The sequence below is a fragment of the Plecotus auritus genome, assembly GCF_963455305.1.
Source record: "Plecotus auritus genome assembly, chromosome: 2".
NCBI lineage: Eukaryota > Metazoa > Chordata > Mammalia > Chiroptera > Vespertilionidae > Plecotus > Plecotus auritus.
The window spans coordinates 199,817,999-199,834,147 of record NC_137771.1 but is presented as its reverse complement, the minus strand read 5'-3'; the positions used below and the strand labels follow the sequence as shown (position 1 = coordinate 199,834,147).

Genomic DNA, 16,149 nt, shown 5'->3' with positions numbered 1-16,149 from the left:
ACTCCTGGAGGATATTAAGGGAGACATTGACAGCAATACAATCATAGTAGGAGACTTTAATACCCCACTATCACCATTGGACAAATCCTCTAAACAAAACATCAGCAAAGAAACATCAATCCTAAATGACTCACTAGACCAGATGGAATTAATTGACATCTTCAGAACATTTCACCCCAAAGCCACAGAATATACATTCTTCTCAAGCGCACATGGGTCATTTTCAAAGATAGACCATATGTTGGGACATAGGCAAAGTCTCTTCAAATTCAAGAAGATAGAAATCATATCAAGCATCTTCTCAGACCACAGTGGCATAAAACTGGAAATCAACTACAATAAAAACAACCCAAAGAAATCAAACACATGGAGACTAAACAGCATGCTATTAAACCATGACTGGGTTACCAGAGAGATCAAAGAAGAAATAAAAAACATAATGACAACAAATGACAATGAAAACACTACAATCCAAAATCTATGGGACACAGCGAAAGCAGTCTTGAGAGGGAAGTTCATAGCTCTACAAGCCTACTGCAAAAAACAAGAAACAGGGGTAATAAATTACCTAACCCAACAACTCAAAGAGTTAGAAAAAGAGCAACAAGAAAAGCCCAGTGTAAGCAGAAGGAAGGAAATAATAAAGATCAGAGCACAGATAAACGACATAGAGACCAAAGAAACAATAAAAAAGATCAACAAAACCAAGAGCTGGTTCTTTGAAAGGATAAACAAGATTGATGAACCCCTAGCCAGGCTCACCAAGAAGCAAAGGGAGAGGACCCAAATAAACAAGATCAGAAATGAAAGAGGTGAAATAACAACAGATCCCGCCGAAATACAAAGGATTGTTAAAAAATACTACGAACAACTCTATTCCAACAAACTGGACAACCTGGAGGAAATGGACATATTCCTAGAAAAATATAACCTTCCAAAACTCAATCAGGAAGAATCTAAACAGCTCAACATGCCAGTAACTATGGAAGAAATTGAAGCAGTCATCAAAGAGCTTCCGGCAAACAAAAGCCCGGGGCCAGACGGCTTCACAGGAGAGTTCTACCAAACATTCAAGGAAGAACTAAAACCTATCCTCCTCAGACTATTCCAAAAAATTCAAGAGGAAGGAACACTTCCCAGCTCCTTCTATGAAGCCAGCATCACCCTAATACAAAAACCAGATAAAGACAACACAATGAAGGAGAATTACAGGCCAATATCCCTCATGAATGTAGATGCCAAAATCCTCAATAAAATTCTAGCAAATAGGATCCAGCAGTACATCAGAAAGATCATACACCATGACCAAGTAGGATTTATCCCAGGAATGCAAGGATGGTTCAATATCCGCAAATCAATAAATGTGATACATCACATAAACAAATTGAGAGATAAAAATCACATAGTCATATCAATTGATGCAGAAAAAGCATTTGACAAAATCCAACACCCTTTCTTGATAAAAACTCTCAACAAGGTGGGAATAGAAGGATCATACCTCAACATCATAAAAGCTATATATGATAAACCCACAGCTAACATCATACTCAATGGGCAAAAACTAAAACCATTTCCCCTAAGAACAGGAACAAGACAGGGATGCCCACTCTCACCACTCCTGTTTGACATAGTACTGGAAGTATTAGCCACTGCAATTAGACAAGAAGAAGAAATAAAAGGCATCCAAATTGGAAAAGAAGAAGTAAAGCTGTCCTTATTTGCAGATGACATGATATTGTACATAAAAAACCCGAAAGACTCCATCAAAAAACTAACAGACTTAATAAATGAATTCGGCAATGTAGCAGGATACAAAATTAACACCAAGAAATCTATGGCATTTCTATACACCAACAATGAACTTACAGAAAGAGAGACTAAAAAAGCAATCCCATTTTCCATCGCACCAAAAAAATTAAGATACTTAGGAATAAACCTAACCAAGGAGGTAAAAGACCTATATGCGGAAAACTACAGGACACTGAAAAAAGAGATAGAGGAAGATGTAAACAGATGGAAGAACATACCATGTTCATGGATTGGTAGAATCAACATCATTAAAATGTCCATACTACCCAAAGCAATCTACAGATTCAATGCACTCCCCATTAAAATACCAACGGCGTATTTCACAGACCTAGAAAGAACTCTCCAAAAATTCATCTGGAATAAAAAAAGACCCCGAATAGCCACAGCAATCCTGAGAAAGAAGAATAAAGTAGGAGGGATCTCAATACCAGATTTCAAGCTGTATTACAAAGCCACTGTCCTCAAAACAGCCTGGTACTGGCACAAGAACAGACATATAGATCAATGGAACAGAATAGAGAATCCAGATATCGACCCAAACCAATATGCGCATTTAATATTTGACAAAGGAGGCATGAGCATACAATGGAGTCAAGACAGTCTCTTTAATAAATGGTGTTGGGAAAATTGGACAGATACATGCAAAAAAATGAAACTAGATCACCAACTTACACCATACACAAAAATAAACTCAAAATGGGTACAGGACTTAAATATAAGACGGGAAACCATAAAAATACTAGAGGAATCCACAGGCAGCAAAATCTCAGACATATGCCAAAAGAACTTTTTCAGTGATACTGCCCCTAGGGTAATGGAAGCCAAACAGAAAATAAACAAATGGGACTACATCAAAATAAAAAGCTTTTGCACAGCAAAAGAAACCATCAACAAAACAACAAGAAACCCCACTGTATGGGAGAACATATTTGCAAATGGTATCACTGATAAAGGTTTAATTTCCAACATCTACAGGCAGCTTATACAACTTAATAAAAGGAAGATAAATGATCCAATAAAAAAATGGGCAATGGACCTAAATAGAAGCTTTTCGAAAGAAGACAGAAGGAAGGCCAAGAGACACATGAAAACATGCTCAAAGTCACTAATTATCCGAGAGATGCAAATCAAAACAACAATGCGATACCATCTCACACCTGTCAGAATGGCTATCATCAACAAATCAACAAACGACAAGTGTTGGCGAGGATGCGGAGAAAAAGGAACCCTCGTGCACTGCTGGTGGGAATGCAGACTGGTGCAGCCACTGTGGAGAACAGTATGGAGTTTCCTCAAAAAACTGAAAATGGAACTCCCATTTGACCCAGTAATCCCACTCCTAGGAATATATCCTAAGAAACCAGAAACACCAATCAGAAAGGATATATGCACCCCTATGTTCATAGCAGCACAATTTACAATAGCTAAGATTTGGAAACAGCCTAAATGCCCATCAGCAGATGACTGGATCAGAAAACTATGGTACATCTACACAATGGAATACTATGCTGCCGTAAAAAAGAAGGAATTACTACCATTTGTAGGCACTTGGATGGAATTAGAGAACATTATGCTAAGTGAAATAAGCCAGTCAATGAAAGAAAAATACCACATGATCCCACTCATTTGGGGATAATGAAAAACATTATAAACTGATGAACAAAAAGATAGTTACAGAGGCAGTAAAGCATCAAACAGACTGTCAAATTACAGTGGTAAGGTTAGGGAGAGGTGGGGGAAATAAGAGATCAACTGAAGGACTTATATGCATGTATATAAGAGTAACCAACGGATGCAAAACATTGGGGGGTGAGGGCATATATGGGAGTGGGGTGGGGGTCGGGGGCAATGATAAGATATGTACACATATAATACCTTAATAAAAATTTGAAAAAAAAAAAAAAGTGACAAGAGGAAAAGGCTGTCCAGAGGGTTCAGAGAAGCTGGCAAAGATATTGAGGGAAAGGCATTGTTTTCATTATATTTGCTCTGCAAGGAGTAATTCAGCCCCTACTACATACCATACACTCACTAAATTAGGTAATAGAACATGAGACCCAATAGAGCTTCTAGCATAGAGAGGAACACGGACAAGCATGAGTATATCTCATCATACTAATTGAGATATAGTATGATGGTGAGCTCGCTGGAGGTGTTCGGGAGGTACCAAAAGGTCACATATGCAGTCCCTGGAACTATAGGAACAATTTTGTTTACTAACATCCTGTACAAGGTACCTGAGGACAGATTATGACTTCCTACTTTTGTTTCCACCATTCCCTAGAACTCTTAATAAATGTTTGTTGGATGAATGTTTATAAGTCTGTACACAAAGACTTGGAACATATTACTAAAATCAAAGGCACATCCCCTTCTCTTTCAGTAGAATAAAGGGAAATTGGTAATACCAGCAACTGCATACCTCCCCTCCCCACCAAAAAAAATGTGAATCCTTATCATGATAATGCTATAAATTTGTATTAACATTTTCTAGTTACACAATGCTTTTACAGTAAAGGGAGAATTAGGAAAGCTATGAAGACATTGAATACCATAGGACTATTGATCTGGATCAGGGAACTCAGAAACTAAAATTAAAAACCAACAGTCTGTTCCCAACCTGTGCTAGCTGGCTCTTAGTGATATTGGAGAGGGAGGTCTTGGGAATTTTCAGGGACTCTAGATGATCTCAAAGGCAAACAGTATACTGAACTTCTGGCATCCCCTCCATATCATGAAATTCCCAGATACCCAGAGCTGCTTGGCTCTGGCTGAATGCATCTACCAGGCAATCTAGGACAGAAGGTATTCTTCCTGAGAAAGGTGAATTCAACATAGCATCTTTTAACCATGCAAACTGGGGACTTCCTTTTGCCTGTTAAAAGGCACTCACCCTAATAGTCTCCTTAATTTTAAGCTTCTTTCAGTTTTCTTTGAGCAATATCTTTTTTTATTTTATTTTATATAAGTGTCACAAAAATATTTGTAACTTTCTGCTACAGTTTTAATAGTTAGTAAGCACAACCTTCATTTATAACTTTTCCCTTCTATTCCTGTGGCATAAATATTTTATTCCTTACTTTTTAAACTATTATCAGGCCAACTCTCTTATAGATGAAAATATAGCTGTGAAAAAAATAGAGATAAGAATTCACAAATTTAGAGTTCAACTCTAAACAGCCTTATGTAAAAATGCTTTCAGTTATAATATACAAAAACTTCAGCAATTATTTCTCCTTAAGTAAATATGTATGCACTTACTTATATTTTAGCTTCACAGAATGTCCAGGTTTTCCCCATGGAAGAACTACAAAGTCTTTGCTGTTCATGATTACTGTCTTAATATTCTCTACAAATTACTGTTATTTGTGGAAACTTCTGAAAAAGTAACAAAGACCAAAGAATTATGTCTGTGGTAATTTGAAACTACGCATAACTTAGAAATTGTTAGGAGGAAAAAGGCTAAATCAAAGGTTAAAAAACAAAAAATATTATATGTGGTAAATTATTATAATTTATATACATTTACATACCAATAAAGTTATAAATACAACATTTCTGATGGAAATAAAACTTTACCAATAATTATATAGTAAAAGACTATGGCAATATTCAACTGAAAGTGAAGAAAGCATTCATAAACACAAGTAGAGTACATATTCTGGCTCTTTCTATGTTAAGGTTATAAAAATATATATCATGTATTTGTTCCCATCCAAAAGTAACATCCAAGGCTAAATATAGTGAAAAGAGATACAATCCAAACTTAAAACCTCTTTTTTTTTGCATATATGGTCATGAAAGATGAGAATTAAGGTATATAATGATTACCTAAAGGCATTTTAATATTCTCATTTATCAAAGAAAATTTTAATGATGCTCTTAGCCTAAGATCAGAAATTAGCATATTTAGAAAGAATTTTTAACAAGAAATGAAACAAAATAGATTTTCTGCCTAACTCTAAGTTAACTAGAAAATTGAATTATTCAGAACACCCTATTTCCTGAGTATCCCAATTATTCATGGTCCTATAATAATTTACTCTGTAATGCTGAATTACTGAATCACAAGCAAAACAATTAGATTTTTATATGAATAAAAATTTCCAAATTCCAAATACTCTTTAGAAATATGAGGCAATATCATAGAGTCCTTACTCTTAAATGCTCAAACCATTTGATACTATCAGTTTATATATGTGTTCTTATATGCTCATACCCCTATAAATATTTGTTAAGGCTGTGTTATATGCAAAGTACTGGGCTGAAAGGCATGAAGGAGTCAAGGCCCAAGAATATTTGTTGTTTGGGCTCATATGGCATAGAGTCAAATACAGCACTTAAGACCTATATGTAAAAGCTATAAAACAAGGTGGAAATGATAAGGGCCATAAAACTTATACATTTAATAATAGAAGTGAGAGAAAAGAGAGAATTCTAGCTGGCTAGTAGTTAGAGCATAGCTTTAAGGAGAAACAGAGCTTATATATGACTAGAAGCCCAGTGCACAGAAATCGTGCACAGGAGGGGGTCCCTCAGCCCAGCCTGCATCCTCTCCAAACTGGGAACCCTCAAGAGATGTCCGACTGCCTGTTTAAACGGGCAGTCGGACATCCTTCTCACAATCCAGGACTGCTGGCTCCCAACTGCTAGCCTGCCTGCCTTCCTGATTGCCCCTAACTGCTTCTGCCTGCCAGCCTGATCACCCCCTAACCACTCCCCTGCCAGCCTGATTGATGCCTAACTGCTCCCCTGCCAGCCTGGTCACCCCCTAACCACTCCCCTGCCAGCCTGATTGATGCCTAACTGCTCCCCTGCCAGCCTGGTCACCCCTAACTGCCCTCCCCTGTAGGTCTGGTCACCCCTAACTGCCCTCCCCTGCAGGCTTGATCGCCCCCAACTGCCCTCCCTTGCAGGCCTGGTCCCTCCCAACTGCCCTCCCCTGCTGGCCATCTTGTGGTGGCCATCTTGTGTCCACATGGGGGCAGCCATTTTTGACCACATGGGGGCAGCCTTCTTGTATGTTGAAGTGATGGTCAATTTGCATATTTCTCTAATGATAGAATAGAGGCCTGGTGCACAGGTGGGGGCCAGCTGGTTTGCCCTGAAGGGTGTCCCAGATCGGGGTGGAGGTTCCCTTGGGGCATGGAGCGGCCTGGGCGAGGGGCCTGTGGTGGTTTGCAGGCTGGCCATGCCCCCCGGCGACCCAAGCGGAGGCCCTGGTATCTGGGGTTTATTTATCTTCTATAATTGAAACTTTGTAGCCTTGAGTGGAGCCAAGCCTCCTGCTAGCTACATGACCGCAGCCATTTTTGTTGGGATTTATTTATCTCCTATAATTGAAACTTTGTAGCCTGGAGTGGAGGCCTGGGCCTGCCATGGTGTGCGGAAAGCTTGGCTTCCTCTACTGCCGGAGAAACCCAAGCCTCCTGCTCACTCCGTGGCTGCAGCCATCTTGGTTGGGTTAATTTGCATACTCGCTCTTGATTGGCTGGTGGGCGTGGCTTGTGGGTATAGCAGAGTGATGGTTAATTTGCATGTTACTCTTTTATTAGATAGGATGATATGGATTGAGTGATCATTCTACACTGTAAGAAAGTACAGCTCTTAAATGGGAACTGACTGATTCCATTTGATTGATGTATAGGTTACATGAAGGGGGAAAAGTAGGCATAAGTTTGGAAATGTTGGCTGAGGCCCAATAATGGGTGGCTTTAAATGCCAACATAAAGCTTTTGGAATTTATTCTGTAGCTGAGAGTAACTTTAAGTTTTAAGGAAAGAACAGAAAATAACACTAGAAGCTTCTCACAGACTTAAGAGTAGGCATCAGAATATGAATAACCAAATGGAAGGTCATTGTGACTTCAAAGTCTACACAACCAAATGACTATTCTTCACTGTTGTTCTTTAGGGAGACATAATTTCAATGATTGAACCACTGATCAAAGCATCTTTTGAAACCATCTTCAGAATCCATCATACCCTCAAAAACACACACAAATCTATTTTGTTGTGCTTCATTGAAAATAAAAATGCCAAGCAGAAGCAACTACTTTATTCACTCAAATCTAGTTTCAAATAACCCTACTTCCAAAAATCAAATCTATCATGTAAGGGTAGATTTCTACAACCTTGGAGGAAACTCTGAAGGAAATTATTCTTTGAAGATAATTACAAAATGTAATTTCACAAAATAATTTCATATTGTAAGCAATGTAGTGAGTGGTTGCATCATAGGAGTATGTATATTTCTGCCTTTGATCAAGATGTATGTAGCTGCTCCTTTGTGACCCCAGTTACTGGTACTGAAGTCACAATGGTAAATAACATGGTATCTTCCCTCAAAGAACTCTCAAGCAAAGAGAAAGCCCACAAGCAAGAGCAATACCATGGGACTTTACAACAGAAGTACTTAGGAGGAACATTCAACTCAGATTCATTTCTCAACCACCACCTCCTGTCTCTCAAAGCTAAAATCAGTGTCAAAAAGAACCAATGCTACCACAGGAACAGAATCCTAGGGTTTTGTTTGCTTTTGGGGAGGATGCATCTTCTTTGTAGGTAAAATCTCTGTCTCATTTTTATCAAACAGAGGCTACAAAGGCTACCTGAATAAAACCTCCAGGAATAATCCTGCTTCTATAACATAGTCTATATCCGAACAGTATGGAGTTTCCTCAAAAAACTAAAAATGGAGCTCCCATTTGACCCAGTAATCCCACTTCTAGGATTATATCCCAAGAAACTAGAAACAGGAATCAGAAAGGATATATGCACCCCTATGTTCATAGCAGCACAATTCACCATAGCTAAGATTTGGAAACAGCCTAAATGCCCATCAGCAGATGAGAGGATTAGAAAACTATGGTACATCTACACAATGGAATACTACACTGCTATAAAAAAGAAGGAATTCTTACCACTTGCAGCAGCATGGATGGACCTGGAGAGAATTATGTTAAGTGAAATAAGCCAGGCAATGAAAGAAAAATACCACATGATCTCACTCATTTATGGAAAATAAAGAACATTATAACCTGATGAATATAGATACAGAGGCAGTAAAGCACCGAACAGACTGTCAAATAACAGCGGGAAGGCTGGGGAGTGTTGGGGAGGGGGGGAAAGAGATCAACTAAAGGACTTGTATGCATGCATATAAGCACAACCAATGGACACAAGACACTGGGGGGGGGGTGGGATGAGGGCATGCGACAGGGGGTAGGGGAGGCTGGGGGAAGGTCAATGGGGAACAAAAAGAAGATATATGTACTAATATATGTAATATTTTAAACAATGAAAACATAAAAAAATAAAGAAATCCAACTATTGGACCCTAGTCTACTGTTGTCGGTAAGTTTTGCAAGAAAAGAAATACTTCATCATTATCATTATCTACACTAATAAAAGAGAAACATGCAAATTAACTATCACTAAGCTACGCCAAGCCACGCATACCAGCCAATCAGGAGGGAATATTCAAATTAGAAGGCCAAAGATGGCAGCTGCCCAGCTGCTCCAGGCGAGGAGTGGCTGGGCGGGGCAGGACGTCTGCTATGAGAGGGAGGGTGGGGGAGGGATGGGACAAAGGGATCTTCAGGAGCAGTACTCCAGCCGCAGTGAAGACCAAGATGGCAGACTCCAGCCAAAGCAAAGGACTGGGTCCTGGGTGCCAGAGGGAAACCGGTGCTGGAAGCCAAGGGAAGGAAAGCCTATTACATGAATCTCTTCATGCAATGGACCTCTAGTCTATAATAATAAAAGCGTAATATACTAATTAGACCGGACAACTTTCTGGATGAAGCTGGGGTTATAAGTGAAGCCTGGGTCCTGGGTGCCAGAGGGAAGCTGGTGCCTGCAGCCCGGGGAAGGAAAGCCTACTCTTGCATGAATTTCATGCATTGGGCCTCTAGTCATTAAATAAAAGTAAAAGAATCCACAGTTAATGTGTCTAATTAATTAAAATAATTTACAGTGCCCTGATTTTATTTATGTATTGAGATATACAATTTTTTGTGTATGTACATATGCATAAAGCTGATCGATACAGAAAGACTGAAATGAATGAAAGAAAAGTCAGTGAATTTCATTAGCACAAGATGATTCAGATTTATAACTCTGCTGATAATGTGATTTAATCAATAAATCGTCTTATTCAGAGGGCATTTCACTTCACTGAATGCAATTAATAAGGTTTCTTCTCAATTGAATGTTTTATTGAGTCACACACATAAGCCAATTTTCTTGTCTAAAAAAAAAAAGAAAGAAAGACTGTAATTGTGAGTCATTCTGCATGTTTTCTTTCGCAAAACCAACAGAGAATCAGTCACCTTTCTTGGGACAGCAAGGATATAACAATGTCATCAAGAAGAATAGAGAATAGCAAAGCACAAAACTTCAGTTGCCTAATCAGGGGAATACAGATAAAATCCCTGTGATGCAAACCTCCTCTGGTCATTCATTTTTTGTCTTATCATTAAATCCAAAAAGTTTAGTAGTTATTTGGAACATTTTCTAGGTACCTGATTTATTAGGCTGCATCATTTTTCTGTCCCCAACCTTGTTCTTCCCCACACATTTACAAACAAAATTGTCCATGATGGTTTGATGATCCTTCCTCACAGTTAGTTCTCATTCTGAATGCAACCTAAGCACCAAGGCCTGCTGGCACCAGATGGAAACAAGGAAATTATGACGAGCTATAAATCTAAACACTCAGAGCATTCATCAAGAGTTGCCCTAGTTATCCAACAGGCATGGCTCAGTGGTTGAGAACAAGACCTATGAACCAGGAGGTCACAGTTCGATTCCAGTCAGGGCACATGCCTAGGTTGCAGACTCAATTCCCAGTGTGGGGTGTGCAGGAGGCAGCCAATCAGAGATTATCTCATCGTTGTTGTTTCTATCTCTCTCCCTCCCTCTCTGAAATCAACAAAAATACATTTCACTAGTGGGATGAGGGCATGTGCTGAGAGGTGGGAGTGGCCAGGGAGAGGTCAATAGGGGAAAAAGGAGACATATGTAATACTTTAATCAATAAAGAATAATAAAAAAAAGGAGTTGCCCTAGTCTCCAAGAATTTTCAGCACACTGGCAAATGGAAGATTTAGGAAAAATTGTTTTCAAGGTGAGCCATTTTGCATAACTGAAAACTTATATAAAATTAGTTGCTTTTTCTAAAGATTCAGATAATCTTAAACCCGGAAGGTTAAAAGCCAATAAATTAGGATTTTTTTACATTAGCACATATTCTAAAATATGATCTGCCAACCCACCCAGCTGATCATTAAGCTTGGCTCAGGGCTACATACATGTTACCCTGGTCATCCATGGTTCACATTCTATGTGCAGGCTCCCTTGAGAACAACTGAGAAAGTTTCTTTAGATAGCAAGGGGCAAGATATCATTTTAAAGTACTTTCCAACTAAAAATGAAAATATTAAAAGACTAGTAGCCCTGCAAACAAATCTGTGCGCAAGTAGCTTGCTGCCAAATGCCTCAGCTGGCCACCCGCCCACCGCCACTGGTAGTTCTCCACTGCTCCTAACTCACTGGCACACCCTCCTGTAGCTCTCACCTGCTGCCCCGCCCTCCTATAGCTCTCCACCACTTGTAGATTGGTCGTGACATTAAAGCATAATGGATAATTAGCATATTCCTCTCTTATTATATAGGATACTGTGTTTAAGTTCAAAAGAGTTTGTGTCAGAGTGATCTCTGAGCTGAGCTTTATCCACATGATGAAAATGGTGAGGATCCCACCCCACAACCCCCAATTTGCAGGGTATCTGTGGCCTGTAAAACAGTGAGCTCCTAAGGAACCTCCAGAGAGCTTGGGGTACAGAGAGGGGTGAGGAACCTTAGAAACTACCTTGCAAAGGGAATAGGGGGATCATTAAAGGCTCTGCTTTACCCACAACTTCCCTGATTTTACCTATTTTACATAATGAACCTCTGGGTCAGATTTAATATAAAGAAACTCTTCTATAGCTTAAAAACATTTTGAAAGGCATGACAATAAAGTAATATACAATTATTATTAATCCTGTATTAACTAGAAACATCTGCTTATAAATAGCAATAAAAATATTAAATTTATAAACCATGGCTTTCAGAAAAAAAAGCTCTTTCATATATAGGGTATCCCAGAAATATATATACACACTTTGAATGATTATAAAGTCAGTGTTCATTAACATACAGTTCATTTTCAAAATTTAAAAAAATCTACAGAAATGAATTTGTTTTTTTGCCAATGCCTTTTTCAAACTGATGACCATTCTGGTCCAGGCACTGCTGATAACATGAAGCAATGGAATCACAAACATCAAGAATCATTTCATTAAGTATTTGTGCCCCCTCAATTCATTAACTGTTGACGGTTTTGTATTGTAAGCTTTATCTTTTATGTATCCCCATAAAAAAAGTTTAGTGGAAAAATTTCCTTTGTTCAAAGCCTAGTATGGCTTCACCCATTATTTCAAATCAGTTAAACCTGAAAAGAGTGAAAATTAAATGAGTGATCAGCTGTTAAAGTGTGTATACATTTTTGGGGGGAGGAACACTGTGAATAATTATAAAGTGTTTGTACTTCGACTGCATTTTCAATCTTTCAGTAGCATCCTATATAATAAAAGGCTAATATGCAAATTGTAGCCTCAACAGGGAGTTTGACCGGGAGTTCAACCAGGGGGTGGGACCAGCTCACCAACCGCCCGTGGCCCCTCCCCCCAGCTGGTCCCACCCCCAGTCAGGGTGGGCCAGACCCCACCTGTGTACAAATTCCTGCACCAGACTTCTAGTCTATATATATATATAAAAGCCTAAGTGACCATTATGACCAAATGACTGGAACAACCAGTCGACCAGATACTATGATGCACACTGACCATCAGGGGGCAGATGCTCAATGCAGGAGCTGCCCCCTGGTGGCCAGTGCGTTCCCACAGCCAACCTCCCGCAGACACTCCCTCCCCGTCCCCTCCCCCCGCCAGCCTACTAGGCAAGATGGCCCCAATCAGCCCCCATCGCAGGCCAGAAAGAGGGACCCCACCCATGCAAAAATCTGTGCACTGGGCCTCTAGTTTTAGGATAAATTTCCTTTGTTCAAAGCTTAATCTGGCTGAAGAGAAGAAACATCAATTGAGCTATCAGCTGTTAAAGTGTGTATACATGTTTTTGGGACACCCTGTATTTATATTTTATATCTCCTACTAATTCTTTTACAATCCACTAATACCCTAGGTGCTCTCTGGCAAATATTTTAAGAATGGGCAAATTATGGCATCTGTCCAAGATTGGTAATAAAGCCAGGAATTACAATTTTATTCCCAGTCCTATTGGTTCCTCTTAAGACTCAAAATCTAAATATGGTTCTATTTACTTAAAATGATTCATTCATATCATTCTGATTCTTGCCCCTTTCATACTCTTAATCTGCCATAAAAAGAAAATTTTAAAAAAGAACTGTTTGACATCAAATATTTTACAGCAATATATTCAAACACCATCAAAAATGTACTGTATTGTGTGTCAGGTTGCTCCCATGTAATCTGGGGTCACAAATGTTTGCCTCTAAACGTTCCCGTTAGCCCTAGGAAAATAACAAATACCCAGTTTTTCCAGTTGGACCTTAAGATCCTCCGTTAGCATCCCAATCTTCCTAAACCTTATACTTAATTTTCCACTTCTCTGCTCACCAAGTTGTTTTCTATTCAATGCCCAGTTCGAAGGCCACCTCTACCACGAAGATTTCCTCCATCAAAAACGAGTTTCTCATACTGTGAGGGTATCATGTATATTTCATTAATTTCCTGTTATACACTGTCTCTTGTCATTTGTTTGCTGCTTCCCTTATATAGGTGTTGTTTCCCAAGGAACTCAAACATTTGGTCTTTGAATCTCCAGCAATTAGTAGAAGGCTTGCATATAGTGTACTGCCAATAATAATGTGCTGTTTTAATTTTTCTCTACTGCTTTGAATTTAGTGCACAATCAACCTTATGAAAAAAAAATTTAATGAACACACCACCCTCTTTCCCACTTCAACAAATTTTTGGGTTTTCTCCCCCAATTATCCTACCAGACTGTGATAAGCTTTCAACAAATACACATTAAACACCTCTTCTATGCCAGGTATCAGGTTAAGCGCTGTGGAACAAGGTGGACCAGACAGGCATAGTACCCAGTCCTCATTAGCCTTACACTCTGCAGAAGGAATTAAGAAAAATTAAAAAGCAAATAAAATAATTGTGGAAAGTATTGGGTTTTGAAGGAAATAAACCAAGGACCGAGATACTTTCAAATAATTAATTTGTGATACCATTGGCATATTTTATGGTAGGTCAGGGTGGACCTCTATGTAACCTCTAGAATAAGATGCTAGAGGGAGCTAGAGGATTCCGTTTTGTTTTTGTTGTGTGTGTTTTTGTTTTTTTGTTTTTTAAGTTTTCTATTAGCATACAGTTTGCATAGTTTTAATCTGTGAAGTTTCAACTTCATATGACTTTATTTTCTGAGACTTGCTCTCTCTGGATTTTAAATATCAGGGTATAAAAAAATACATAACTAGACCGATATATTGAGCCCTCAAATGCTGATTCGGGGAAGGAGGGAAAAAGTTCCACAGCTTCAGATTAATGAGGAATCTGGCATCCCTCTCTGTGACCTTTACTTGGGAGGAATAAAGTGGGTGCATGAGGCTGCCCAGGCAGAAAGAAGGCCAGGAAAGGGGATGTGATCGTGATTTCTCAGGCACCAGGTTCTTCCTAAGGCGCCAATAACTTCAGAGAATAAAAGGGGCTAGCACTTTAAAAGGTCCGGCTGCAGAAGAGGTACCAGAGCTGAAGGCCGGGTTTCCTGTCTGGGGCTCTCCCTGGATCCAGGTCTCCATTAGCCTCCTGAGCTGAGAAGTCATTTGCCTACAGAAAAGAGGCCTTTCAACTCCTGAGGTCAAGGCCTCCTCGCGCAGCCTGCAGCCTGCGGGGCTGACACAGTGCCGGGCACTTGGCAGGGGCTCAGCACATACCTTCTGGCCCAGCGGGGCTCCCCCGGAGCCCACTCTCCTTCCCCGCCGTCCCACCCGCTCCCCTCACCGCCCAGACCGAGCGCGCTGCCTCGCTCCGCAGACCCGCAGCCCCCAGCCGCCGCCTGCCCACCCACCTGCAGACCCCCAGCCCCCAGACGCCGCCTGCCCACCCACCTGCAGACCCCAGCCTCACGCGTCACAGCCGCCGGCCCAAGCTAGCCGCCCACAGCTTCCGCCTTGGTCTCCTTGGTTACCGCGTTTCCTCAGTACCCATAGCAACCGGAATGCTGAGTCCTGCCGCTGTCGGCCGGCAGAGGGAGCTAAGGAGCCATGCCGGGCTGGGGATAGGGGAGGGGATAGGTGGAGGAGAAAAGGGAGAGGAAGAAGAAGGAGAGGGAGGGAAGGAAAGGGCTGGGAAACTCTGCAGGTCTGGAGACTTTCTGCTGGAGTGGGTAACCCTTGGCTAACACTGAACCCCTACATATTCCAAGCACTATTTTAAGAGTTTTATTTGTAATATTTACCCTAAAAACAGCCTAATGTATATCTAAGAAAATTAAGGCACAGAAAGTTTGAATAACAACCCAAAATTACAAAACCAGCATAGGGCAGACCCTAGAAGAACTAATCCAAACAAGTTCAGAACTCCCACATATATGCCCTGTTCAATTGCTTATCCAAAGTCACAATAGACAAAGTCAAGACTAGACCCCCGGTTTCTTGGCAAACTCAGAACTCTCTTTTCTTTATACCAAATATATGGGAGGGGGGTGGGTAGGTGTAATGAGAGAAAGAGAGAGAGAGGATATAAACCCACACTTCCCAGAATCACCTTAGGTGAACTTAATTTTTGACTTCCGAAATATGCTATAGTTTTTCATCGCTGTTTTTATATTCTGCAAGTAGGATGTATACCTGATTGTGCAGGCAGTTGTCAAAAACTCTTTTATGCTTATCCACACTGAATCCTCCTTTATTTCTAGACTAATAATCTCAAGGTCTGTGGTTATAATGCTACCCTTTGCACCACTGCTTTCCACATTAATGTGCCTGCCAATACTCATTTAAGAACACAATGCTTTGCCTTGGCAGATTCAATTGTATAAGATTATAACCAGAATAGATAAGAAAGAACAATGATAGCCTGTGGTCATGACTCTGGGCTTTGAAATGAAGGCAGACCTGAGTTTGACTTCTAGAGCTGCTACAATTCACCTGTTGTGTGACCTTGAACATGTTATAAAACCCAGTTTAATCCATAACATTACACTTAGTCCATACATGATCTGCATGGAAGAGTAAATGAAACAA

General features: G+C 40.1%; 1 protein-coding gene across 4 annotated transcripts in view; it reads right to left on the bottom strand.

Annotated features, from left to right (window-relative positions):
- Positions 1-15,134, bottom strand: part of ZBBX (zinc finger B-box domain containing) — a 123,857-nt gene extending 108,723 nt beyond the window's left edge. For 2 of the 4 annotated variants that reach the window (XM_080655205.1, XM_080655204.1), the window contains exons 1-2: positions 15,013-15,084; positions 5,071-5,187 (exon numbers count right to left, since the gene is read on the bottom strand). In XM_080655205.1, coding sequence (XP_080511331.1) covers positions 5,071-5,138 — 68 coding nt within the window. In that variant the 5' untranslated portion in view covers positions 5,139-5,187; positions 15,013-15,084. Of the gene's footprint in view, positions 1-5,070; positions 5,188-15,012 lie in introns of all 4 variants that reach the window. The other 2 variants (XM_080655203.1, XM_080655202.1) reach the window with 2 other exon arrangements.
- Positions 15,135-16,149: the final 1,015 nt, after the last annotated feature.